General features: G+C 38.3%; 2 protein-coding genes and 1 long non-coding RNA gene across 6 annotated transcripts in view; 1 reads left to right on the top strand and 2 right to left on the bottom strand.

Moving 5' to 3' along the window:
- Nucleotides 1–9587: 9587 nt before the first annotated feature.
- On the top strand, nt 9588–11288 carry LOC131237007 (DNA-binding protein MNB1B-like). The gene is made up of 8 exons (XM_058234616.1): nt 9588–9740; nt 9841–9898; nt 10041–10157; nt 10236–10293; nt 10388–10432; nt 10522–10599; nt 10706–10834; nt 10972–11288. Exons 2-8 carry the CDS (start codon nt 9849–9851, stop codon nt 10987–10989), a joined length of 495 nt encoding a protein of 164 aa, XP_058090599.1. The 5' UTR covers nt 9588–9740; nt 9841–9848; the 3' UTR covers nt 10990–11288.
- On the bottom strand, nt 9619–10152 carry LOC131237008 (uncharacterized). The gene is made up of 2 exons (XR_009166973.1): nt 9830–10152; nt 9619–9723 (listed from the first exon to the last, which is right to left on the bottom strand). It is a non-coding gene; the product is annotated as an uncharacterized LOC131237008 (long non-coding RNA).
- A 5957-nt stretch (nt 11289–17245) lies between the features above and the next one.
- Nucleotides 17246–27141, bottom strand: part of LOC131237006 (uncharacterized) — a 52453-nt gene continuing 42557 nt past the window's right edge. For all 4 annotated transcript variants that reach the window (XM_058234612.1, XM_058234613.1, XM_058234615.1 and 1 more), the window contains 8 exons: nt 21878–21989; nt 21704–21762; nt 19556–19649; nt 19285–19477; nt 19094–19192; nt 18705–18826; nt 18246–18305; nt 17246–17614 (listed from right to left, as the gene is read on the bottom strand). In XM_058234612.1, coding sequence (XP_058090595.1) covers nt 17510–17614; nt 18246–18305; nt 18705–18826; nt 19094–19192; nt 19285–19477; nt 19556–19649; nt 21704–21762; nt 21878–21989 — 844 coding nt within the window. In that variant the 3' untranslated portion in view covers nt 17246–17509. The remainder of the gene's footprint in view (nt 17615–18245; nt 18306–18704; nt 18827–19093; nt 19193–19284; nt 19478–19555; nt 19650–21703; nt 21763–21877; nt 21990–27141) is intronic.

Genomic DNA, 27141 nt, shown 5'->3' with positions numbered 1-27141 from the left:
GTCGTAATAAAACTGCACGGGGTGACCGTCCACTATAGAGATGTGAGAGAGGAAAAGAGTGACCTAATACTCTTTATGGAAGAGATGGTCAGATATCTCAAAATTTCTCCCCACTTTGTCAAATCTTGACTGTTGAAGAAGATTCGATTAACTAGAACCTAGGCTTGGATGGCTTAGATATGCGGCTGGTTGGCTTATATTTATCTTCTCTCCCTTTTCTCTCATCTCTCTCCAAACTGCTCTAGCTATTTTTAGCTCTCCCCACTATCATTTGCAAGTAAGGGTGATTCATTTATATAGGCAAAATTGGCGGGAATTAGATTCCTGTCGGTCGCTATGTGGCTTGATTTCATATCCCTCGAGGCTAACAAGGGCTTTTTAACTAATAAGAGTGCTTCTGGCATTGAAAAGAATTAGATTCTTGCTAGTTTTTCCTGCATCCTGCAACTTTAGCCAAATGCACGCATCTCCATCGTTATAGTTTCTGTTTTTGTTGTTCGTGTGCACATTGGAAAGATAATTTGATAATATTTTCAATGGAACTAGCATCACCTCATCTAGAGTCTATTTGAGCTTTGAAAAGTGGGGCCCAAAGTCATTTGATAGTGTGATCCTCATTACTTTCAAATTTTAGATATATTGTTTTGATAATTTGGTTGTATCTCTATCGATACTCATTAAATTTAAGTGATTTTAGGCTCATCGGAAAAATAATTTGACAAGTTTTTTAATGAGGCATAAATCACCTTAATCAGATATAATTTTATCTCTCATCCCATCGTAAGAAATTTGAGTAGCAAAGAGAGTACGTCTGAGGACAACTTGGAATCAAATTGAGGGAGTTTCTATTAAGTTTTTAAGAATTTGGATTTTTAGGATTTACGACTTTGGTTCTGAGACTTTTTAAAGCTTAGGACTCCAAGCTGAGGTTTTGAACCTTTGATTTTGGTTCAATTCTGATGTGGTTAGTCAACTTGTTTCGGGTACGGTCTCAACGATGTTCTATGACCTCGGTGAAGGTGGGCATTTAATCCTCGCTATTTTGCGTGGGGTGGTTCACTAGAGTATTGGATCTGCCTCATTTTTTTAAATCACAGCTTATTCTGAATTTGCTAAACTGATGGAGGGAGCAAATTTCTCATTAACATCTCGGTGAGCCCTACATAGCTTCCGCCTACAAGAACTTCTAGTTTATATAGTATAACATCTCGAATTTTCATGGCCAGAGTTTATACTTGTGCTCGAGAAAGCCGGGTGTTAATAATGTATAAATTGGATACTTTAAAAATCGCACATTTTTTTATTTAAATCGCATCTATATACATTCATGAAGGTAACATTCACAAGAAAAAATCGACTATATTTATTATTTCATCAGGGTAAAAGAATTCAGTAAATAATCAAGCACCCTCTCAATGGGAGCTTATTACATTTATCGCGTGTGTAGCAGAAGTATAAAACTAAACCATAAAACTATCTTCTTATTCTTTCAGTATAATCTTCCATAGGGGGTGGTCCTCTAGGTCTTTAATCTGTGCATCACCTACATCACCTGTATGGTTGGAGAGGGTCAATGCCCTACTTATAGTGATGGTTATCCTTTAAGATTAACAATAATTCAAGAGATTCATAAAAGTAATGTAAGGGTTCTGATACATCTAGTACTCCACAACTACGAGAGGTATCAATATACACAAACAACCTACATGAGATACATGTTTAGAAAAGTATATACGGTTCATCACACTAATTGATTGCCACAATGTGAAAAATGATTTACAATTATCCGGCTCGCCTCATATCCCATTCTACAAATATTCGCCAGCGTGTCCCACATTTAACATGAATTTACGCGGTTATCCCAAGATGACTATAACGCATGACTTGGATGAATTACGTGACACAATTTGTTCATGAAGAGACTATTTGCGACATCCAATCCCGGGAGTGATGTAATACGCATTGTGAAATACTTACATCGATTTATGCATCACTACCCAAAATTTATGTAATAACGTGTCGACCCAAGTACTGCTACTGAAACCGCATTATGTCCACGATATTTATTTAATCGCTATAAGTGGGATTCCCTACATAATACTTGCACCAAAGAGGAAAATCCATTGAATTATGAGAGCTTTAGAATTTCAAGACACATGCCTAAGCCATAAAGGTAAATAATGCAAGGCTTACATAATAAAGGCGATGAGTAGCAATGGCTAACTCGACAAAGAGGAGAGTGACAATGGCCAACTCAACAAAGAGAAGAGTAGTAATGGCTCACTCAATAAAAAGAAGAGTGATAATGAATAACTTAATAAAAGGAGAATAGCAAGGGCTAACTCAACAAAATTGGTAGAGGCAAGGGTAATGCTTGTATTGTTGAGGGTCAAATATTGCATATTATCCCCAATTTATCTCTTGGTTTTATAAACATAATATAACTTAATGGTATATTTTACATGTGTTTGTGTTGCAAGGTGAATTTAAGAGATTGAATTGAAAAGAATGCTAAAGGCATGAATTTAGTGCTCAAAAGTCACCAAGGCAAAGAATGGACCTGTTGAGACCAAGATTGAAGATTTCAAGGTCCTAAGATCCAAGAAAACCAAGTGGAGAAGGAAGGGAGTCGAAAGAACAAGCGCAAAAATCATAAGACTGTGCCATCGAGAACTGTTCGATGACATCGAATATCCGTTCAATGACATCGAACACTAGTCGATGACATCGAATTTATGAGAAAAAATTGAGTTGGTTGCTAGACATATTAGGTGTTTTTCTCGATCAATTGAAGACATGTTCGATGCCTCGAAGGAAGGTGCTCGATAACATCGAAGACTGCTCCATGGCATCAAATTTATTGAAGAAATTGAAGCAACTCATTAGACTGTTTTAGACACATTCTCGATGACTCGAAGATCTGTTCGATGGATTGAAACTTTGCTCGATGACATCGAAGGACAGTTCGACGACATAGAGACTTACGTAGTGCGAAAGAGCGAAATTGCGTGACTTCCAAATTCAAACCCCTTCAATGTCATCGAAGGGTGTTCAATGATATCGAAGGCGTTACACAGAGTGCATAAATTTGATCCGATTTTGTGGATTTGCAAAACTTAGCTTATAAATAGGGGTCTCCTAGGCACTTTTTAGGATATCTAGGGTTTGGAGAAGTAGAGCAAAAGGGCGGAGCTACTTCCCAAGAGTTCTTCTTCCCTTCTTCTTAGTTTTTAATCCAATCATGTCTATGGTTGGTTAGATCCCTTAGCTAGGGCTAAGGGGTGAAGCTTGTAGCATGGTTGAGATGTTTTTCTTGTTTGATTTTTGTTATTGTTGAACTCCTTTGATTCTATTTTGATATTTAAGGAATAATTTTAGTTTTTAATGGTCTGTTGTGACTTAAATTACAATAGATTTGCAATAGCTTGAAGTATCTTCTTTTTCTGTTTGGAGTTTGTGAAAATAAGAAATCTTAATGTTCTCTATCGTCCCTTGGGCATGGCTGAGTGATGGAATCCCTTCTATTCTTCACGATTCTCCCATGTTGGTTGTTGGATCTGTATATCCTGTTGTCTACCATAGTCTACTGGGCATGTTTAGGTGATGAAATTACTTCCAATCTTCACAACTTTCATCCGTTGAGAATTAGGTCAATGGAAGTTCAGATCTGATCTTATTGAATATCTTCCAATTAGGTAGGATAGGATTCCAATTCCAATTGAGTGTCTTGAATCAAATAAGGAAACATCCTAATAGCTGCAAGTGGATCTCTAGAAACCCTAGTTCCCACCTTTAAATTTCTTGAGTTTTTAAACAAACACTTCACAATTACTCCCTACTTTCCTGATTTAGGTTAGATCTCCTCCTTGTTTTGATTCTAATTACTTTCAGAATAGAAACACAAGATTAGTCCCTGTGGATTCCAACAAGTCCGGGCGCTGATCTCAGTGTTTGAGCCTCTCCACTCTTCCTTCTTTCTCTCTCATTTTTTTCTCTCTCTCCTTTCTTTCTCTATACTTTGCCTAGATTTTCTCCCAAATTATCTGGCTATTACTCCTAAAGTAGATGGTCTCTTATAGGGATCTTAGCCGATCTTACCGTGAGGAACGAACCTCGCATACGCTAGAATCACAACATGCGCATGGTGGAATAGCGCACAACAAAGCAACATTGAATTGGATTTGTTTTGGGTGAGGTATTGCTAGATGATTAGGCCAAGAGCAATGTGAGTTTTGTTCGGATTTGTGGGGCCTACCTTATTGATGCATTTGATTCCCTGATAAAGGTTTCTCAAGATCATATGGTTGACGTTAAATTGGAGAAGATGATGGGTGCTTCAATAGCAGACTTCGTTCTTGCCCCTCTTTCTTCAAAGCAATCATTGCGGGTGGTCTAGATGGAAGCATGGAAGCTTGTAGACATAAAAAATCAATGGTTTGGATGTATTTGTTTGGCGGGTTTATTGAAAACGTGCAGCGACCCATTTCCTACGTCGGTTCTCATTTGAATTCGTACTATTCCAATATCCCAGCACTGTGGGGACTCACCACACTCTTTCGAGGGTTTGTGTTGGAGTTGGATTCTCCTTGGATGAGAGTTGAACGACTCAGATCTTGATAAATTCACCGAGCCCTAGAGTTTCAGTGGAAGTTCTCTTGAGCGCGAGAAAGTCATGCACTATTACAGCATGCAGAAGCTTTTGCTTCCGATTCGATTATGAGGGACAAGTGGGGTCCACTGTGATGAGTTGTTGATAAATCCACTCCCTTCGTTGGTTTTGCGGGGTCATGTTGGGCCATGGGTCCAATTATGAAGTAGATCAGAGTCTTATTTTAAGAGTTTTCCTACCGAGTGCCGAAACTGATTTAATCTTCATTAATGGTCCATATTTAATAATCTGAGCCCAAATTTTTTGGGAAAATGTGTAGTTAAGATAGGCAAACAATTCTGTAAAATTTGGTCATTGATCGACGATGGAAAAAGTCTAAATATAAAATATCACCTTTTACGTCGAAAGAAATGAGTTGGCTTCAACGTTCAATGGTGTAAGATCATAGATCGGGGTCCAAATTTCGTATGATATTGTAATCATATGAAGCCAATGTGTGGTCCAAGTTTGAGTTGCGATGGACTGCAGGAAGTGATTAAATCTGAAGATTTATGTTTATGCAGAGTTAGTAAGCCCTAAAAAGATAACTTGGTGGCTAAGTAAAAGCTTACCAAAGTGGGGTTTTTATATTTTACACTTGGTCCATATGATGGTCAGTCTAAGTCGTTCATATGGAGGGAAACATCCTACTACAACTACCTATGAGCTTTCCTCACTCTATGGACACCAAAATCAATTATTTAAGGGTTGATTTGTTAATTGGGCTACTTCTACAATGATCCAAGGGCTGAAATTCGATGTGTATGATTAATTTATGATAATTAGGCTTGGTATAAAATTTCACATGAAACGAATCATGAGAACCATATGATTTGGAATTCAAGGGTATAGGTTAATGTCATTTCATAATTATTGTTGATTTAAGAGTTTTGTGAAATCTAATGGTTTTACATGGTTATATACACCTTTCTAAACAATTCTTACAAAGGAACTTATGTCTAAATTATTACGGATAAAGATTTATTCGCCAATTCATTTAAGGGAAGGTACATATGTTGAATCACATGATGGATGCTCTTGTCTTAAAATTAATGGTCAAATGACTTGATCTATGAATGGAGATTATTCCCAACAGTCAAATTCGCGTTGAGAAATGTATGTAAGGTTAGGTTAGCTATATTGGTACCGTACACATGTACATAATATGTTAAATTATATGGTAACATTCGAGAACTTTCAATACTCAGGTATTGAAAAGTTTAGGGTGTTACACATAGAGGTGGACATTAAGTCGAGTTGGATCGGATTAGGTCCAACTCGACTCAATCCAGTTTTGCAAGTACCTGACCCGAACCCGATCCGATTCGGGACTAAGTCCAGCAGGGCCGACATGTTCCGAACCGATTCCTTCTTGGCCTAACCTGAACCAAGTCCGACTCAGTGAGGGAAACCGAGTCGGATCAAGTTGAATCTGTTCGGTCGATTTGGACTGGGCTGAGTCAAGCTGAGTCGGAGACTCTCGTGTTAGGAAGGAAACAAGAGGGGAAATAGGGAGAGAGGAAGAGAAAGGAGGAGAGAAAGAAGGAGAGGAGGGAAATCGAGAGAGAAAGGAGGAGAGAAAGAAAGAGGGAAGGAGAGGAAGTCGGCTTGGGCTGCGGGTAAAAGAAGGGTAAAGGTAAAAAAGAGAGAGTAAAATATGACTTTATATTACCCGATTCTGGTCTGGATCGGATCGGACCGAATCTGATAAGATTGGATCGAGTTGCTACATAACATGAACTTAACTCGGTTTAGCGTCAGATCCGAGTGGGTCTACTCGATCCAACCCAACCCTGACTTTCGGTTTGAGTCGGATCGGATGTGACCGGTTCAGTCAAGTCGGATCCTGCCCCACCACTGAGTTTGCATGAGGAAATTAGCGTCCCCCTTGGACATGAATTTCCTGCTAAAGCCTTTCGCAGGAAGCTTATGCGGTGTAAACTTAGGTGGGGCCCACTTTAATGTTTATGAGAAATCTACTCAGTCCATCGATTTTGTAAGAACATTTTAGGACTTGTGACTAAAAGTGAGCAGGATCCAAGACTGAAGTCGGCCATGCTAAAGGAAGATTTGAGTAGGGAAATTCTTACCATTGAAACTTCTTTGGGTTGACCGTGATGTTTACATGACATTCATAACGTAATTGCTACGGTATGAACCGAAAACACAAATATTAGCCTCATTCGAAACTTATGTGGCCCATTAATATTTCAACTGCGGTCGTTCAATCCTCACGTTTTCAGCCCTCTTAGGTCTTGGATTCGGATAATTTTTGACCCCTTGCACTAAAATAAGATCAAAAACGGATGAGCGGGGTGGATTTCTCAACAACATCACGGTGGGCCTCACCAAAGCACAGGAACTTCGTGGAAAGGTGCAGGAAATCTGCGTCCGCGCGGATTGGCTGGTGTACCGCACAGCAGCGAATAGCTATGTGGGTACGTGTCGGAAGACGAGCGCTGACGCTCCTGTACTCAGTTGTACGAACCGTTCAAAGGACATCAAAGTTAGATGGCCCTGAAATGATGTATTTATTATTCACACCGTTCATTCATTTTTCTAAATCATTTTATAGCGTGAGCCAAAAAATAAATTTTATCCTAAGATCAATTGGACCACACCACAGATAGCAGTGGGATAATGATTTTCACCATTAAAACATTCGTGGCGCCTACATAACGTTTATTTTACATCTAATTTTTTTATAAGGTAAATCAAAAAACCGATGACAAGGAAAGACAAATATCATATTGATCCAAAGCTTCCGTGACTCCCAAAAGGGTTTCAATAGTAGACGTTTAATCTCCTAGTACCTTTTGCAGTGTGGTCCCATTGATCAACAGATCTGTTTATTTTTCAACTCAAGACTCACGAGGATCTCGCCAAATGGATGGACGGTTTGGATATAACACATACCTTAAGATGGGACCCACATAATTTGCTGACGTCAATACACCAGGTAGATAGCTGTTCTGTGGTCCATCAGCCAATCCACTTCCAGTTTATTGGCAGGCGATGTGAACCCGTGTCAATTTATCAGGTGGGCCTAATACGGACCGCCGCAAAGGATCTTGAAGGCCAGCAATGGATGGTTGGGATGGTACAAGCTTTACGGCCTGTTTGGGCGGCGGGATGGGATCCAAAAAACATAATTATTACCCAGGCGATTGTACTCCGTTGCTACGGGATAAGGTTGCTTTGTTAGTGATACGGTGCTACATTGAATGGATATACGCACTATCATTTGAAATTACTAGAATAACACATGTGTTATATTTAAACTGTTAATTTGTTTTTTTAATCTCATTTTATGACATGGACCTAAAAATGAGGCAGATTTAAAACTTATGTGGCCCCAGAGAAGTTTTCAACGGTAAAAATTCAATCCCCATTGGTTTCTATGGTGGGGTCCACTTGAGCTTTAGATTTACCTGATTTTTTAGCCCATGCTCTAAAATAATCTCAAAAAATGGGTGGACGGTGTGAATATAGCCCACACATCATTGTGGGACCTACACAACTTGCTAACATTGAATGAAATTGGCACGGTACAATGCAATTCCATCTAATCTAATTCAAGCTTTTCCGTTCTTCCCAAACATGGAGTGGAATTGGCACAAGACCAGTTGAATCCCATCCCACCTAATCCATTCTAATCCCACCGCCCAAACACCCCCTCACGTTTTTTGCAGCACAGACAGTTCATGGACGGCCCAGATGCAATGCCTCGTCCCATAAGCTATTGAGCCGTTGAAATAATGAGTTGCATTGAATCTCAGCGGACGAACCAAATGTCTATTCTAACCCTAGACCGCTTGGACGCCAACGCATTTCCACCACCTAACCAGAACAAACTCAATATCTAATGGGCAAAGCTGTCTTTCTTCAATGCGTGATTCGGATTCCTCTCCAAAGCCACGAAACCAAGGCAACACGCAATAATCGAGGACATTTCTGTCATTTCTCAAAAAGCAAAGACTAAAACCGGACATATCCTTTTCTCACCACGTAGCAGGCCCCAGAGCAGACGAGTGTGTGATAATAGCATCTATTCTCTTGAGGTTTGTTAGCAAGGCTCTCTGTAGCTCGCTCAATGTGATGACCTATTCTAACCAACTATGTTATAATCCTGTCCGTTCATTTGAAAGAATTCGCTCTCTAGATGATAACTGTAATAAAATCAACACTCCATAAACATTACTTTATCCACTCATAGTGGGATAAAATCAACGGTTCCAAGAAAAAGTTCATAACTCATCTCATAATAAACAGTTTAATCTTAGATCAGTGAAATTCTTCCATAAACAGTAGCATGAGACGGAATATTCTAGATGAACGGTCTGGATCATCACATGCTAGGCCAGAAGAGGCAAGCAGTTTGGTTAGGGTCCATTGGTGGAGCGTTTGTTGCAAACCTTCTGTTCAGCTCGACCCAAAGCGAAACCGAAAGAGGAAGCACAAGAGAAAACACAAAGCAAAACTGGGAATCATTTGATACTCCAGAAGAGCAAAGTATTTCATACACATGCAGAAGTCCGGTATAAAATATCTGAAAATCATGATAATCTGGACCGTCCAATTCGTTAAGATCACTGTCAAAATGATAGATATTTGATAATTTGACTAGAAGATTGTAGGTATGTATGTTAGAAAGAATAAAAATTTACTTTAAACCATTCGATATGTTTATCTCTCGATACATGTGATTTCCCTGATTTTATCATAAAAAGTGGGGTCTGTAGTTTTGACGGTGAGGATTGATATCTACACTAATCAAGTCTGGCTAGGAAAGCGTGGGTGAATAGAGTCATGAGTTCTCCGCAGAGAGCAAAATGATGCAGTTCCGCAAAGAGGAAGATGGGAGCGAATAAGGTTCGATCACACGGATCGATGACGTGGCGGCAGATTTTAAAATCCCGCCCAAACCCGGTTTTCATTTCGGTCGCGACGATTGAAATTTTAATTTTCCGCACCCACGCCCTCGCCCCTTCTTATCTCCCCCCCCTTTGCCCTCACTCCACCACACAACACACCAAACTTCTCTCTTTGTTTCTCTCTCTCCCGAAACCCTAACCCTAACCCTAACCCTAAGGTTAGTCATTTTGGAGGCGATTCCGATCTTTTCTCGACGATTTTTTCCGTTTTTCGCCGATTTTGTGATGAATCTCACTGATCTAACACTTTTCCGGCAGGTCTTGCAATGAAAGGAGGGAAATCGAAGGCTGAAACGGTGAAAAAAGCCGACAGCAGGTGAGTTTAGTTGCCATTTTCCTTGTTTTCTGCGAATTTTTAACAGATCTGAAAGATTTCTGTAGTGTTAAAGGGTTTTCGTTTCGATTATAGAGTTTCGTAACTCAGATCTCGTTATTATTATTATTTTTTGATGTATCAGGCTCTCTGTAAAGAGGAAAGCAACCGATAAAGTGAGCACGAAACCAGCGAAGAAGGAGAAACCTGGAAAGGATCCTAACAAGCCGAAAAGGCCTCCGAGCGCCTTTTTCATTTTCATGTGAGCGATTTTTATTTTATTTTTCGTTTTATTTTTCCTTTATTATACTGATTTATTTTTAATAATTTTTTAATGAAGGGAGGAATTTCGGAAACAGTTCAAGGAGAAAAATCCCGGCAACAAATCCGTCGCTGCTGTAAGCAGATCTTCTCTATTTCCTGCCCGTATTTCCATTTTCTTTTCTATTTTAGTAATATTATGTTATTTTGTTTTGATTTTCTGAAAATCAGGTCGGTAAGGCTGCTGGAGAGAAATGGAAGTCGATGTCGGCATCTGTAAGTGAATTTTCGCATATAAGAAAATCTCCTCATTTTCTTTTCGTAATTAAAATGATTAAATATAATTATAATTTCTTTCTATTTAGGATAAAGCACCGTATGAATCTAAAGCAGCTAAGAGGAAGGCCGAATACAACAAGGTTATGGCGACTTACAACAAGAAGGTATTTCCTTTTAAATTTAATATATTTATCATTAAAAATAAAATAACAATTATTTTTTATTTTTTCCCCTGATTTTTTCCTGAATACTGAATATATTATTCTTCAGTCGGATGTAGTAGTAACTAAATCCAAAGCAAAAGCTAAAGCTGATGAAGAAGATGAAGATGATGAGGAAGAATCTGACAAGTCAAAGTCTGAAGTAAATGATGAAGATGACGAGGAAGAGAGTGGAGAGGTATTTTGAAGTAGTTTTTTATTTTTTTTTTCCTAAAATTGAAATTTGTAGGGATTTGCTTATTAATTTTCAGATTTGTGTGGAAATCTTTATTGATTTTTTTTTTTTTTTGGTTTTGAATTTGTGTTATTATGCAGGAAGAGGATGATGACTAGGCAGATAAAAGGGGTCGAAAAAATGGGAAGCAGAGATGTGTAGGTTTGTAGTACTTCTGATCAAAATCTCATGTGATTACGAAAAGGAAAGTTGTTTTTGGGTTTTTTCCGTTCTTTGCAATAGTTTCTGGATGTTTCCAGTAGCTCATGGCTGTATCCTGGCCATTCGTTGATCCTGTACTTAACCTTTCGCTTCATGCTTCAACAACTCAGGTGTAGTTTTCTGTTTTTGGCCCTATCTCTACAACATCTCTGCTATTGGTTCTCAAACATAATTAGTTTGGTTTGGTTTTCTATAATTGGCGTTGTTTGGAATTCTGCGTTGTGGGGAGTTGCCTCTTATGTCCCACCACTTGGTGACATGTTTGAGATCTCTGCCATTCATGTACTCTGTACAGATGGAGTGGATCTCTAATCGTATCTTTATGTGGCATTTTAGTTATATATGTATGATGTCATTTGTTGCCTTGTGGTGGGTAGAGGTGGTGCTGAGATTCCTTTGGGGATTGTTTGGATGTTGTTTGGCATTTCCCCCCAATATTCTTTCAATATAGGTAATGGCAAGTTCAGTGTAGGTTATTTTCTGCAAGCTTTGGATGCCTTCACTGGGGTTGATTTCCTTGCAAGAACTTCCCTAGTGAGAAAAAAAAGGATTGGCTTTTGATGCCCTGGTCCTCTCCCCATGTCTTAGTAAGACATGGCATGTGGAGTAGCTGGAGTGTAGAAATTAGTTCACGGTGGATTATGTATTAAATAGTTCAAGTAGGAGATGTTAGGATGTAGGTAATGGATAAAATTTGTCATTTCTGACCGAGTCTCAGTTTACTTCCTTTTTTGTGGATTAAGAAAATCCCCCACCCTTCCTCTTGAAATTCTCAAAATCCTTGTTTTCATGCACCACAAAGGAACCTTTCTTCATTGTCCATTGGGATGGTAGGGTTGGTTGGGCTTATTAATGTATTCTGTCTTCTGTGATAAGTTTTTGTGACCTTGTGATTAGTAAATCCGTTCAGTTTGCATGATGCAATCTCTTGCAACTTGACTGGGTCTGCGTTGCATTTGGTGGGCAAGACCTAAAAAAAATAAAATAAAATTTGGTTTGACAATTCTAACCCTTTCATTGGAGGAGCAGAGCAATGATAATTTCCTCGCTGCTTCCATCTTCCCTAAAAATTTCCCCAATGTTTTGAAAATTTGGGCTGTGATCATGAAATTACCTAATGTGATAACCAGGATGGTCAATGAGAAAGATCATGGTTATGGGGCCAGTTCCTGATGATTTATATGATACGAGTATTTGATTCCTGATAGTTTTGACCAAAGTTAATTCAGTATGCTTATTAAAGAGTACTGAGAGACATTTATGGGACCCACCATTGACGTACGTGTTGCATATCCAAAGCTCAAGGAGACCACACTATAGGGATATACAGTGGGGATAACGATGTCTACTGTTTAACTTTCATAGGATCTGAGCCCAAAAATTATCTGATAAAATGGATGGATGGTGTGGACAGAAGCATTAAATTCTGGTGGGCTCCAATGAGCTTGCTTGGTATGCAATTAGCTCTTCTTGCCTCGGCATATCCAAAGGGTTTCCAGTGATCTTTGGTTAGTTTGATTTTGTAGTTAGATGAATAATCTTGGCACCTGAGCTGTGGTTCTACCATGTGGTAATTGTCAAACCCACTCTGTAGATTGGGTTTGTTTTCATCTGGTGTGGCCTGCTGCTTGGCTTTTTAATTAGGCTGATTTTTATTTCATCTATTCATCGTTGTGATTCACGCCTGATAAATGGGTTTGATGAATGTGGTGTGGCCATACATGAATTAATTGTTGTTCTATGACCCATTTGAGTTATGGACGTATTGGTTTTTTGGCCTAGCTGTTGGCATGAACAAGTTTTATGGCATCATTATTTTTACCAGCAACATATATGGATACGATCGTCGTTGATGAACGCACATTCAACATCTTGCATGATTTGTCATTGATGACCGCATGTTCATCATGTTGCATGTTTTGGATACGATCGTCATTGATGATCACACGTTCATCATATGGTGGGGGCGTTTGGATGTAAGAAATCCATCATGTGACCTAGATTGCTTTCTAGTGGGCGGGGTGTAGCAATCACAAAGGCCACACCGTCCGTTCATTAGTGTAGTCCATAGAGAATGAACGTTGCAGACTCCACTGGAGTGCAGCTGGAGTATATCAAATAACTCTCTATTAGCAAGGCAATAATTGTGTAATTCGCCTACAATTTGCCTGCTAAAGCCCTCGTTTGAGGGGACCCTTTTATTATATAAATAGCAATGCAATGTAGTTTTATTTTCCAACTGACTATTCAGGGTGACCTTTATTGGACCATTTAAGTTAATAACTTTTTTTAAGGACTTTGATTCCAGCAAACGAGTGACCCGGATTGCCTATTGACAGCCTCAGCAGTGAGGTGGCTAGTGACAGTGCTCTCTTGGCCCTGTATGATATATATGTGTTTTATCTAAGCTGTCCATATATGTTTTTCAGATCATCATAGAGTAGATAGAGTAAAAGATGGAAAATGAGAGATAAATATGGAGTGGACCACACCACAATAAAACAGTGGTGATTGAATGCCAACCATTACCATTTCCAACCTCCTAAGGTTCACCGTAAGTTTTATTTGTCATCCAATTTGTTAAGTCATGCACACCTGGATGAAGAGAAAATGCAAATATCAGCTTAATCCAAATTTTTTGTAGCCTCTAAGAAGTTTTTAATGTTGAGTGTTCAATCAACATTCTTTCTTGTGTAGTACATATGAGATTTGAATCTATTTCATTTTTAGGAGGATCATGCCATAAATAGTATGGAAAAATTGATTGAAGGCATGGATAGAATACATACATCATTATGTGACCCACGGTGCACTGTCAGTAGCCAATGCTGCAATCCGCGTCCGCAAACGAGGATGTTTTGCTACCATGCATCCTGAGATAGCCATCAATGATATAAATGCTTTTATCATTGGAAAATGACCCCCCCACATCCAAAAGATAAAAAGTCTCATTGTATCCTAATGCATTGCATTTGGATCAATTCCAGCAAACCTCAAGTTGTCATTGATTGGGGTTGGATCCGGTGTTATCCGGGTAACATTGGATGCAGTTTGACTAGTGACATGAGCACTAGTTAGCTGGTGTCAAATCTCTACGGGTCACACCATGATATATGCGTTTTATACATGCTGTCCATCCATTTTTACATCTGATTTTAGGTCATGTGATCAAAAAATGAGTCAGATCCAAATCTCAGGTGGTCTGCACAGGAAATGGTGTTTTTGATTGAATGCCTACTGTTAAAATCTTCCTATGGTCAATCCTATGTTTGGGATAAAAATTTTGCTATCTAAAAACATTGGATTAAGTTAAATCATGTTTGCTGGACCATGGAATTGTAATCAACGGACCAAATTCACAATGGGTGTCATTTACTTGCACACATATATAATTAAAATGTCACATGTAAATGGTGTATATGGATGAATGGCATAGATAAATGCATGCATCAATTTGGGGCCCACATGTATAATTGATTTCAAAATCCATGAAAATCCTGCATGGACCAAATGCAATTCCATGGGACTAAATGTAATTCCATCCCAACTAATCCCACCTTTCCCATCCTCTCTTTATATGATGGGTGGAATTGCAAGGGACCAAATACAATTCGATCCCACTTAATCCCATCTAATACCCTGTGCCAAATGCCTCCTAGTGAGCGTGTCCTGATTATGGGGCCTACCTTGATGTGAAGTTGGGCAACACCTTTGTGTGGGTTTTTTGGATGTGGATTGGTGGGCCCACTATTTTGTATCTGTTGATCCATGCCATCCATACATTCTCTTTGATCATTTTAAGGGGGCATTTGGCATGGGGTATTAGATGGGATAGAATTGGATTTGGTCCATGTAATTCCATTCAACATTTGGAGAGGATAGGAAAGGTTGGAATTAGGTGGGATGGAAGTGCATTTAGTTCCATTGAATTGCATTTGGTCCCATGCAAGATTTTTGTGAATTTTGAAATCCACTACATATGTGGGCTCCACATTGATGCATGCATTTATCCATGTTGTCCATCCATATACACTGTTTACACGTGATGTTCTGGTTATATATGTATACAAATGAATGACATCCATTGTGAATTTGGTCTGTTGATTACAATTCCATGGTCCACCAAACATGATTTTGCTTAATCCAATGTTTTTCTATAGCAAAAATTTCATCCCAAACATGGGATTGGATGGGGTAGGACTCAATCAATGTTTGCATTTTCTTGACTTGGGGCCCACCTTGATGTATGTTATTTATGTTGTCTATTAGCTTTTTCAGCTCAATTTAAGGTGTGGTCCAAATTGAAGTAAATCCAAGTCTCAAGTAGTCCATGCCACACTCCCACCCCAAGCCTTAAATGAAACTAAGTAGCGTAAATATATAGAAATTTTACAAAAAAAAAAAAAGTTATCTAATTAATATAAAAATTACATTTTGGTACCTTGTTAAAATAAATTTTCAAATAACTACCTCATTAATTGATATAATTATTATTCCACCCCCTCCCTTCAATGCATTGTGAGAGTAGATGGGTGGGTGGCTTAGGTAGACCCCCATTGTAATGTTTACATAACATCCACCTTGAATCACCTAATATGGGATGATGCACCTGTTGCTCCTCTCCTAAAATTCAAGCTAATCTGTGATTCAAGTGGGCCATATAGAGGGAAACAGTTTGAAGGGTGAATGTTGTCAATAACATTGTTTCCATTCACGTGGTCCACTTGAATCACGGATGGGCTTGATTTTTGGGCATTGGCTTAACACAAGGTGACACACATTTAAGTTAGGATGGATGTCACATATATATCATCGTGTGACCCCTAGAAGTAGCTGACCCATTTTCTCACATGCCTACCCAACTGGCCGTTAAAAATGACAAACAGAAGGGAGTGAAATGATATCAATGAGGAAGCTGTTTGAAAACCGAAATGTAAATTCTATATTAATTAAGTAGTTGTCAGTAAATTTTCCTAAATTATTACCCGATTTGGATTCTGTTTTGTTCAATGATTGGTGGCCTACAACTGGCTTGGAAATTAAATGATACCTTGAAGGGCAAATGTGGAAATTAGAAAATCTGTAGCCCATTGGTAAGGTGGTTGGGATTACCAAAGTGCTTGATTTTTTTGTCTATCTAACAGCTAGTGTGGCCCCCACAAGTATCATGTTCGATGATTGGCTCTATAATTCTAAAGTAATCCAGACCATGTGATGTTGGGTTTGATCATTTCCTATAGAAGAAACATGGGCCACACTTATTTTCTGCAATGGTGGCCAGTTTTTTGTTGGACTGCCTATTTATGTGATTGACCTGATTTTTGTTCCGTTGCACATGTTGGGGCTCACCAGATGAATGAACCAGTTCTTGCATGCACCCATGCCAGTTTTTCATGTGTTTGGTAGAACAGGATTTGGTTAGCTTTTTTCTGGTGGTGACGGTATTTCTCCAGGATGGTTTTTATTTTTATTTTATTTTAAATGTTTGGAGAATCTTGGCTTTGGGTGGGCCACATGTTTAAGTTGCATGTGGACTGTTGGTTGGTTCTTTTCAGCCATCCACTTTCCACAATGGTGTCCGCCCTATTTCTGGATCAACCTAATTTTTGGGCCATGGCAGTTACATGGTGTGGCATATTCAATGAACATTGCATCGCCATCATCGGCTCTATCAAACAACATGACACTGGATCTTGACTGATGGTGATGGAAATGAGTGGCCCACCATATCCCTTTACCTCTTACAGAGAAAGGTAGTGAGTGGAATAGATGTTAGGAAGATGGTGGTATATCATTCCCATTTAGCAGGATCTGTAGGCCATGGCTGGGATTGAACAGTGTCCCTGTCCTGATGGATCCACAATATTCTAAAATATGATAAGCTTCACCATGAGTTGTAGTCTGTGCCATTTCTGATCATTTCTACTTTAAGATTGATTAGTTCAGTTTGATTTCTGGCTCATGACTGATCTACAATGGGCCTGGCAATATGGACGGTTTGGATTGAGACATCCAGAGTAGTGGTGCACATGCGTTTGGATCATTGTATTCTTCAAGCGCTTACCTATCCTGGAAGCAAACCATAGCTTTGCAACTTCCCATTGGAAGATAAATAAGATATTCCTACTCATATCCGAATGAACAAACAGAAATAACATGCATCGTATCCATTGGATGATAAGATTACATTTCAGACCCACCAATCCAAATCAAATAATAAGAGATGTAGAAAACCCAATTGGTGTAAGGCCCACCCACACTGCATCATAGGATTGATGGCTTGGATCATATGTACATGTGGACCATACACTTATAGGAGGAGGAAAGGAGTTCAGCTGCATTTTCAAGTGGAAAGTTGTACATTTTTAATGAAACCCATATACAAATCTAGTCCAATTATGCACAAACTGGAAACAACTAGGAGCTTTTCCTTTCCTGTTCTGCCGTTCGCAGCAGCTGTTTTGCCATGGTTGAGAAAGATCGAGCAGTGTCTTGCATTTCTGTTGTTCGTGAGTTGATGCTCTGCCCAACACATGAAGAAAATTACATGAAACAAAACAACACATTAAACTAATTACAAGAAATAAAGTTTTAGTTTCAAATAACATTGTTGGAGAAAAGCGGGGAAATGAAAGAGATGGCTTTTTTCATATAGAAGTCACTAATCATCACTGTATTGTCCATAACAGGACATGACTGTTACTAATCTAAAACCATGGTTGAAAATGGTTAATAGAACAAGTTCTTCTCCATCTTGTTTCTGAGCTTTGCTATATGCGCATCTGTGTGCAATAAAGCTCATGTACATGCCACACATATGCCAGCATGGCACATAGGTGCAAGACCCATTCCATCCATCAGGTTGGGCAGACCTTGTACATGTTTCCCAGACATAAATATGGTCCACTCAACATGTGGGTCCCAATATTGGAAACAAATGGATGTGTTAGAAAAGTTCAGCCAAGTAATTCAAAACTGTACATTTGTTTTGCAAACTGTGGCCCATCTGACCAGTGGATCAACCAGATTCTTGGCCTAGCGGATCAATATAGTGGTTCACTTCTAATGGATGATCATTTTTATCCCATTTTAGACCGTAAATGTTTAATGACTAATTTCTTAATCTAACAAACTTGAAAGGTTTGAGTGTTACCTGCAACTTCCCTAAATTCTCTTTCAGCTTGCTTTCTGTCATTTTAGTGACACTAGACTCCTGCACAAAAATAAACCAGTAGAATCAGCATATCAAATTTAGACCTGCAATAATATCTGACCATGTAGTCGCAGACCCATTAAGGAAATGCCATATTTTGAGTAAGCAAATGAGGTTTTGGTACAGATTTTCAAGAAGTTTTGGATATTTTTGGGCAGTGGTTGATGATTTATTTTGATTTTTTGGTCACTTTAAATACATTTATCAATTATGGCACTCGTTCATTTTCTGAAAATTCAATTGATTGCATTGACCACTATTTATAAACCATCAAATTGTTAATGATTCATTGATATCGATGTAAGTGCACAGATGTATGGATGCATACAGATGGCGTTTATATAAGATTCTTCTATCAGGTCCTTACAGGCGAGCATGGATGAATGGATGTGTACTTACACCAGCCAATGGAAATCCGTATCTCTTCTTTATCTGATCAACAGAATCCACACCCTTCCCATCGTCATTCTCCTCTTTCATCGACGTGTTTTCAGTTTTTGCCTTTCTTTGTTTCAATTTACCTGAAAGCCACACGATGTATGCCTAGCACTTCAACTTACTGTTTATTTCTGCGCGTGAATGTTTTGTTTAAAAAACAAAAAATAGTGAAAAGTAGTAAAACAACAGAAAACGTAAAAAAAATAATAATAATAATACAAGAATAGCTTTGATGGGTCCAAAATAAATCTATTGAACTGGAAAGAAAGGATCTTGTAATGAAAGAATCATCAACATAATTTCATATCCGAATGAAAATGTAGATATGGCAGTCTATTGTATGTACAAACCTTTTATTGCCTGAAATTTTCCAACCAACATGTGCTTATTCAATGTTATGATGTTTTGTCCCTTCGGTTTCTCTTTTAAGTCTTCCAGGTCGATATCATCTTTACGAACAGAAAGAGTTGAACTATCAACAGGAATGCAATTCAAATAAAGAAATTAAAGAAAAACACAAGATCAATGGCATATCACATACCTAAATTTAGCTCAACATCACTTTCATGCATTTCCAAGCTATCTTTGTTCTCAACCTCCAACGAAAAATTAGTTGTTGAAAATATGGCAGACAGTTCTTCTTCTATGCTTGCTTGGGAATGTACGACTTCTATTCCTTCCTGGTGCTTTGCCTTTGTGCCTTTTATATCTTTAATAACAGAGCTAAATATTCCCTGAGATTCCAATTATTTTATTACATAGTTCCCATGAAGCAAAAGGTTAAGTGCTGCCGATTCCAACATTTTACTTACCCTTTTCTTTTCTTTAGGGACAATGGGTCCTGTGGTGAGGCCTTCTATTGGGATGATATCTTTCTTGAATACTTGGCTAACAGACTCCAGATGGCTGAAAGGAAGAGATTAGTATTTAGTAATCTGTGCAAAAGAAAAAAAAAGAGTAAAAGCATGTCTCAGTAGGGCTGTCAATGGGTGGAGCAGGTCCATTGTGCTCCTTTGGGCTGCGCTTGGACTCAAATATTAGGCCCGAGGGCTATAATATAAGCCTGTTTAATAAGTGGGCAATTGTCAGGTTTAAGAGCCCAGAAAACAGGCCCAAGCCCAGATCAGCCTGTTTGGTATTTCAAGGGCACTTTTATCATATATCATGGACGATGGGGGCACGATTAATCAGTGTTTTAAATAGCGGTAGCATGTTGGGTAGTGTTCAACCTTCTGTAGCGTGTAACGTAAGCTACCTGATACTTCTATTTTTTAATTTAACAATAGGACAAAAAAACATAATAAATGGTAAGAAAAAAAGCAAAAAATATAAAAATGCCTAAAAGATGATTCATTTTTCAAGTATAAGCATGTTTCAAAAAGTTACTAATTATCACTTATCAAAAGCCAATCCAGATATATAAACTTATAAGCCAAATTAAATAATTATCACATCAACAACTTTCTAAGCAAACCACTTTAATTAGTAATTCTAATTGAAACTACAAGTCACAACTCGCAAGTACGAAAAAGAAATAAAAATTCCACAGATTAAGAGTGTTAAGTACAATTTAGATGTCATCAATACAAAGAGGGGTTTTCGAAAACCCTCTTTCAAAACCCTTTCTCTTTTAAGTTTAGTTTTAAAGTTTTTTTAATTTGTGAGTTTCACACCAACTTTAACAAAGGATCACCACCATTTTAAGTGAAAGTTAGTAAACAAAGAAATGTTTGATTTTAACTTTACATTTTAAGTTTTTCATGATGTGAGTTTTACACCATTTTTAACAAACAAAGCTAAAAACAGGAAAAAACATTGTAGTGTACGCAACAAACACTACATGCTATGACCCCTGTAGTGTACACTACAAGGGATTTACACTATTTAGCTATGCTACGTAACGTGCACTACTGCTATGCTATGAACACTATTTGAAACACTGCAATTAATGAACAGCCCAGATGTTGCACAAAAGTGGGTGGCTGGGCTCAGACTTGGACCATGCGTTATCATCAAGGGTGGTCACGGACCTAGGTTTTACTATGCTGGCTGGGCATGGACAGACCTCAGACTGGCCCAAGCCCGGCCGCCTGTTTAAAGCCCTAGTTATCGATGGTCTAATTGCAATCGATTTCATTTGTACAAGTTAACACTCTACCCGAATAGCTGTCTTATTGAAACTTCTCTCAAGTTCACAGTTATGTGACACTATAGCAGGGGCAAGGCTATGATGATGATGATGATGACTACCATAAACAAACAACTCTAAAAAAATGACTAGTGAATGCTTGAACAATGAAGTAAAAGATTCCAAGGAATGAAAATCTGAACTAATATGAGCATAACTAACAATATCAGTAGTAAACACGTGACTTCAAAAACTAAGCTAAAGAAATTTGTTATACAACATCATTAAGGAGTGGGAAAGTCAGATATGCTGGTGCAAAGAGACACTTCCCATTTACACCTTGGAGCTTATGCGCATATTGCCATGCTCATTTTACGCAAGAAACTGAAAAGTTTTCATGGAAATTACTCGATACTCTCTACATTTGAGAACATAACTGATGGATCATGAAATGCGATTATATTGCTACTTCCCAACTAGAAATCGATGCCACGGCATTTTGTAGTGCATACAGACAAGACAGATATCAATGTGCAATTTGGATGTAAAATTGAGTTGAATTGCAATTACTAGCTTGCCAAAGTAGAAATGACCAAATTTTAATTACCATCCCGGTATTCATATAGGGTGGTGGACTCCAAATTGCAATTACATCACTTTCAAGTCCAACATGAAAGTGAAGTAATTGCAATTTGAGGCGCATGTCCTTGTTATGGATGTTAGGAAATATCATTACTATTCAGTAATTTCTTCTTGATTTGACATGTTTGCAATTCAATTCGGTTATGCATCCAAACACAGCCTAATGAAATTATTTACACCAGAGGTGCACCTGTAGATGTCTGTCCGGGCCAAAACTGAAATGAAGAAGATTTCCTGATCTCTGTTGACCTGTACCAAAAGAAAGAAAAAAAAAAAACAAAAAAACAAAAGGAAAACATCAGTATTTAAGAAAATCTTTTTTTGTGATTGGTTCTTGTTTGGATAATTGAAGTTCCATTAATACCACAACAAGTTCTCCTTCAGATGAAGAGCAAAATGAACTTTCAGAATTCGAGGTTGGAAATGTGAAGCCTCTTAATGAAGTTTTCCTTAGGAGGGATAAGTCTGGCAGGGACCTGAAGTTTCATAAATGGAGTGTTCAGATGAATGGATCTAAAATAGATGATGTCTTATACAAATGAAAATGCGATATTAAAGAGGCATAGACATGTGAAAAGGTTCATGAAATGACTTCTCTACTTCAATCCTAGAGCATTTTCTATGACTGCTTATCTGATTAATAAGTGTCTATTATTATTTATTCTTCACTCTTCTATGATGTGTTAGTTTCAAAGTTCCCCAATCTATTTTTGCTTATGGATATTTAGCAGTACCTTGTTGATATGTTGCTGGTCCTCAGCTGCAAAAAGTCATGCCTAATCTTTATATTGTATACAAATTGGAGACAAAGGAATATGAATGTTGTAATTGGATCAGGCACCTTTTTATGGCATCAAATGATTTAACTCGTGACTCAATCAGATATTATATGTGGGCGATCTTTCGTTATTTTAGCCAGAATCCTCGAAATATGACTGAGGATCAGATGCCTTGCAGTTGCCCTTGGATATAACACAAAAACTCATTCCATAATTATTTCTAAACAAGGTGTTACAGTATCCCGATCAACTTATTTAGACTCATGAAAAAATTGGACGTTCTTAATCATATCTATGGTTGTCAATTCACGGCAGCCACTGACAGCATCTCAAACATCTTCCACCGGAAATTATCATAGCATAATCATCCAGCGTTCATTCAATTGACAATTTCGGACTGAGCCTAAACTATTGTATTTTTAGCAAGATGGACAGCATCTCAGTCTCTGAAGGCAAACAAGAACATGTAAACAGGTTGTGTATGGGGGTGGCAGTGGGTCAGGTCAGGGTTGGCTGAGCCTGACCTTGTGACTATGGGTGGCAATTGGCCAGATTCGGGATGGCGCCCATACTCAGTAGTTGCCAATGGATACTACACACATCCCATACTCAGTAGTTGCCAATGGATACTACACACATCCCATAAATGGTACCCATTTATGATATGAAATTTACACCAAAAATCTAACCAGTAACTGCAAAGACTATTTTATAACAGAAAAAAGAGATGGTTTTTTCTTCCAAAAAAAGAAAAAAAGAAGCATGGCAACATGCTATTTTAGATTTAAAAACCTCAAAAACAACATTTCTTCACGATGTTTTTGATCCATCACATAATTAAGAACATGAAAAGCAAAAAATAAAAAATAAAAAAAAGAAAGACAAAATTAATCAAACTACACATCATGATTGAAAATATGAAAACCAAATTCACGTGTAAGCAAACAAAAATATGAAGAAGTGCTACTCATTATTACTAATTTATAATTTGATTTGGAATATTGGGCATACATATATGTATATATAAAGTATATAATATATGATATAATTTGGTTTGGTCCAGGTTTGGTATGGGCAGGGGGATACCCACGTAATCGGGCTCAAACTAATACCTAAATCCACACCCACACACAGCTTGTGTTGTACCTGTTGGGCCTACTTGGCCAATTTCCACCCCTACCTACAACCATTTGGGAATGGGCTCAGCAGGCCTGATCCTGACCTGTGACCCAAGATTAGAAGGCTGATCCATGATCAGATTCCTAAGCCCTACCCTGGCCAGACCCTACCTACTTGTAAAAACTTGTATTAGGAGGGCGTAAAAAGTTTTTGCGAGGTTTCCACAACTATCAACCATTAAAGCAAGCACACAATTATCAAGCACTTATTTATTTTCTGTATGCATAATATGTATGATTGGGTTTGGTTAGGCCATGGTCAACCTGACTCTGACCATCTACATGGGCTACTTTTTCTAACTGGTACCCAACCTGAAGCCAATAAGCTTAATGCGAGCTCAACTTTTAAGCGGGTTGGGTTGGTTGGTTCATGAGTCAACCTTACCGTCAACCCTATTTGTGTCATGTGAGAGTACAGTGTTAACAAAACATCAAACGGCACATAACCCTGGATCTAATGCACCTGTTGTTAATCAACATGCTGCTGAGAATGCATATGTACATGGCAACTTGATGCAAAACTTTTAGCTGTAATGGTTCATCTTGTTGTTAACTCCTTGATAAGTAGGTATAGGTTACCTGCTTGAAGCCCAAGTTTCATCCACTTGGGTGGTGGCAAGAAAAATCCCCACTTAATTATCGCTAGGACTTACATAGTCACTTTACAGAATCTTAGTTTAAACCCCTATCTTCAAAGAAGAAAACAATAAATAAAGAAATTCATATAAGAAATTAAATGTTCTTCATCCTTTTCAAACCTTCTATACCGTTTCCTCTAATCATAGTCATATGCTTATTTTAACTTAGTGTTTTAAATAGCGGTAGCGTGATGCATAGCGCTCAGCCCTCTATAGCGTGTAGCGTAAGCTACACGATATTTCTATTTTTTAATTTAAAAATAGGAAAAATATAATAAATAGTGAAAAAAAGGGGAAAAAAATAAAAAAATGCCTAAAAGATGATTCATTTTATCAATTATAAGCATGTTCAAAAAAGTTATTAGTTATCATTATCAAAAGCCAATCCACATATATAAGCCAAATCAAATAATTATCACATTCACAATTATGAAAAGAAATAAAAATCCCATAGGTTAAAAGTATCAAGTACAATACAAGTGTCACATTCCTCAACATTAGAAACAAAGAAAACGTGAAAAAATAATAAAAAAACTAAAATAGTAAAAAAATACATTGTAGCTTACACTACGAACGCTACGCGGTACGCAGCTGTAGCGCACGCTACGACCGCTGTGGCGCAACACTATTTGGGACGCTACGTAGCGCTACGGCCATGCTACACTACGTAACGTACGCTACCGCTACGCTACAGGCGCTATTTGAAACACCTATAGAGTTTAGTCCTTTCTCTAAAATCTAGTTGGTGTAGTCATATTGGTGATGGTCAATGACACCTTAAGTTTAGAATGTGAAGGGAAGTAACTAAACAACTAGTGGATAGCAACATGGAGAATGGGTGCATGCACATCTATGGACGAGATTTGTTAAATAGAGGGGAAACCCCCAGTGGGGCCCACAAGGTGGTTTGAGTGTTGTTGCGCATCCCTATGGGATGACAAAGCCATTTCTTGCCTCCTCTTTCATCTTCCACCTTTCTCTTTCTCTCTCCTATCTTCCGAAGAGGATAGCAGAGAGAGAGAGAGAGAGAGAGAGAGAGAGAGAGAGAGAGAGAGAGAGAGAGAGAGAGAGAGAGGTGGGGCCCACTGTTGTGCGACTTGATTGAGGCCATGATGATGCCGACCTCTTTTACTATCAGATTGAGGGGAGTGAAGAGGCTCATCCTCCTTTTTGTGGTTGATTCGAGCGGGGCTTTAAATTCTAGTATTTTGGCTCCGTGACTCGGTCCTTTGTGAAGTTGAGTTGCTCGGTCCTTAAAGAGTGTAAATCTACTCAGCCGAACCTACAATTGGTGGCCCAACACAATCCACCAGGAGGATGAAACTTTTATCCTCCCACATTCTATGCCATACATGTGGCAATGTGTATAATTATCCAAACCATTCTTTCTTTGGGGACAAGCATGGATGTGTCATAGGTCAATAGTTACGGTGGACAGACAATTGTAACCATTTAAAATGGTGTACAAAAATCACTAAAGTCTAGTAAATGATTTTTACAACTTGTTACATGCTTAGGATTGTTGGTAATTGTTATTTTGGTCTTTGGTCCATTTAACAATCCTTGCAATGAATTGATTATAAAATCACCATACATATGCCACATGTAGAGGAACACATATGGTTGCATAGAATGTTCACAAACAACTCCACGAGTAGTAAATTATTATCCACCTTGTATGCACATGCCAACCTGTCATGTATGTATGGCTCCCATTCTGCCATGAAGATCACCCAGCTCCAATCCACCCATCGGTGGGCTATTTTGTGCAAAAAATTGTAGGATCGATGACATGATTCTATGTACATGTGTGGTGTCTAGGTGGATCAATAGGATTTTTTAGAAAGGTGATCTTCATGGTGAAGCTCATCCTTTGGGTGGCTCAAATGTCGAAAATGTTGGTGTGTTGTGCCTTGAAAAAACAATGTGAATCTTGTCCATTGATGGCTTGGATGCTATATTGATGATCTTGTTTGTAGACCATGGTGACCATGAATCTTGTATGGAATGTGATTATGCCAAAATTAATTTGTGGATGTGCCTTAAACATATGTAAATATGGGGGATGCTATATTGATGATCTTGTTTGTAGACCATGGTGACCATGAATCTTGTATGGAATGTGATTATGCCAAAATTAATTTGTGGATGTGCCTTAAACATATGTAAATATGGGTTAAGGAGAAGGATTCCTGTAATTGTGCTTAGGATATTGAGAGTGGACACAATGGTCACTGACCAAAGGAGAGTTGTGGGCCATGAATCTTAATATCCTATTATTTCATGACCACCTAGTAGGTTGTAAGAGAAACCAGCGGTTATTGTTATTATGTGATAATCTTGTGTGAGGGGACTGATAATGAGTTGGGATGGAAGGTCTTCACCATCCCACTCTCCGACAAGTAGGTGCCTTGCTCAACCTCATACAGGAGTGTAATTGTGGCATGGGAATAGGATCTTAGTATTGAACATGTTAGACACTTGCATTGGTGGATCAATTCAAGTCTCAAAATTGGGAAGCCCATCATGCCCGGATCATGATTGAGTTGTGGATGTGTCATCATACAGCTAAGAAAAGTGGGTGTAACTAGGTGTATACATAAATACATCAAGGTCTAGTTGGGGCTTACATGATTGGAAAAGGGACATTGGTTTCCTAGGAATTATCTTATGGCTTGGATCTTAGGATTAAACATTCTTCAAGTTCTTTTTCCGCTGGCTCAAATTGAAAATGTTTTAAATGGTTTTACAAATGATTTCAATCATTCAAATTTTCTTAATTGTTAAAGGGGATTTAATAGCACTTAATGATAATATGATAGTTTAGATCTTATGGTCCACTACTTGGTTTACATGAGAGTTGGATCAATGTTCGATGGCCATGACAGTGGAAGGATTAGAACAAATATTGGGTACATGGTTAAACTTCCAATGTAGTAGGTGATATGGAAGATTGTAGGGTGGCTGCTGAGTACCATACTAGTGCCTTTCACTGAAACCTTAACTCCTTATATATAGATCCCATCTCAGACG

Source organism: Magnolia sinica, chromosome 2 (assembly GCF_029962835.1).
Source record: "Magnolia sinica isolate HGM2019 chromosome 2, MsV1, whole genome shotgun sequence".
Lineage (NCBI taxonomy): Eukaryota > Viridiplantae > Streptophyta > Magnoliopsida > Magnoliales > Magnoliaceae > Magnolia > Magnolia sinica.
This window is presented reverse-complemented; position numbering and strand designations above follow the sequence as displayed.

Excerpts from the sequence above, each read along its gene's own strand:
- LOC131237007 (XM_058234616.1), top strand. The coding sequence starts at position 9,849 with ATGAAAGGAGGGAAATCGAAGGCTGAAACGGTGAAAAAAGCCGACAGC. Across the intron at positions 10,433-10,521 it reads GGAAGTCGATGTCGGCATCT|GATAAAGCACCGTATGAATC; the intron begins GTAAGTGAATTT and ends CTTTCTATTTAG. Across the intron at positions 10,600-10,705 it reads TGGCGACTTACAACAAGAAG|TCGGATGTAGTAGTAACTAA; the intron begins GTATTTCCTTTT and ends ATTATTCTTCAG.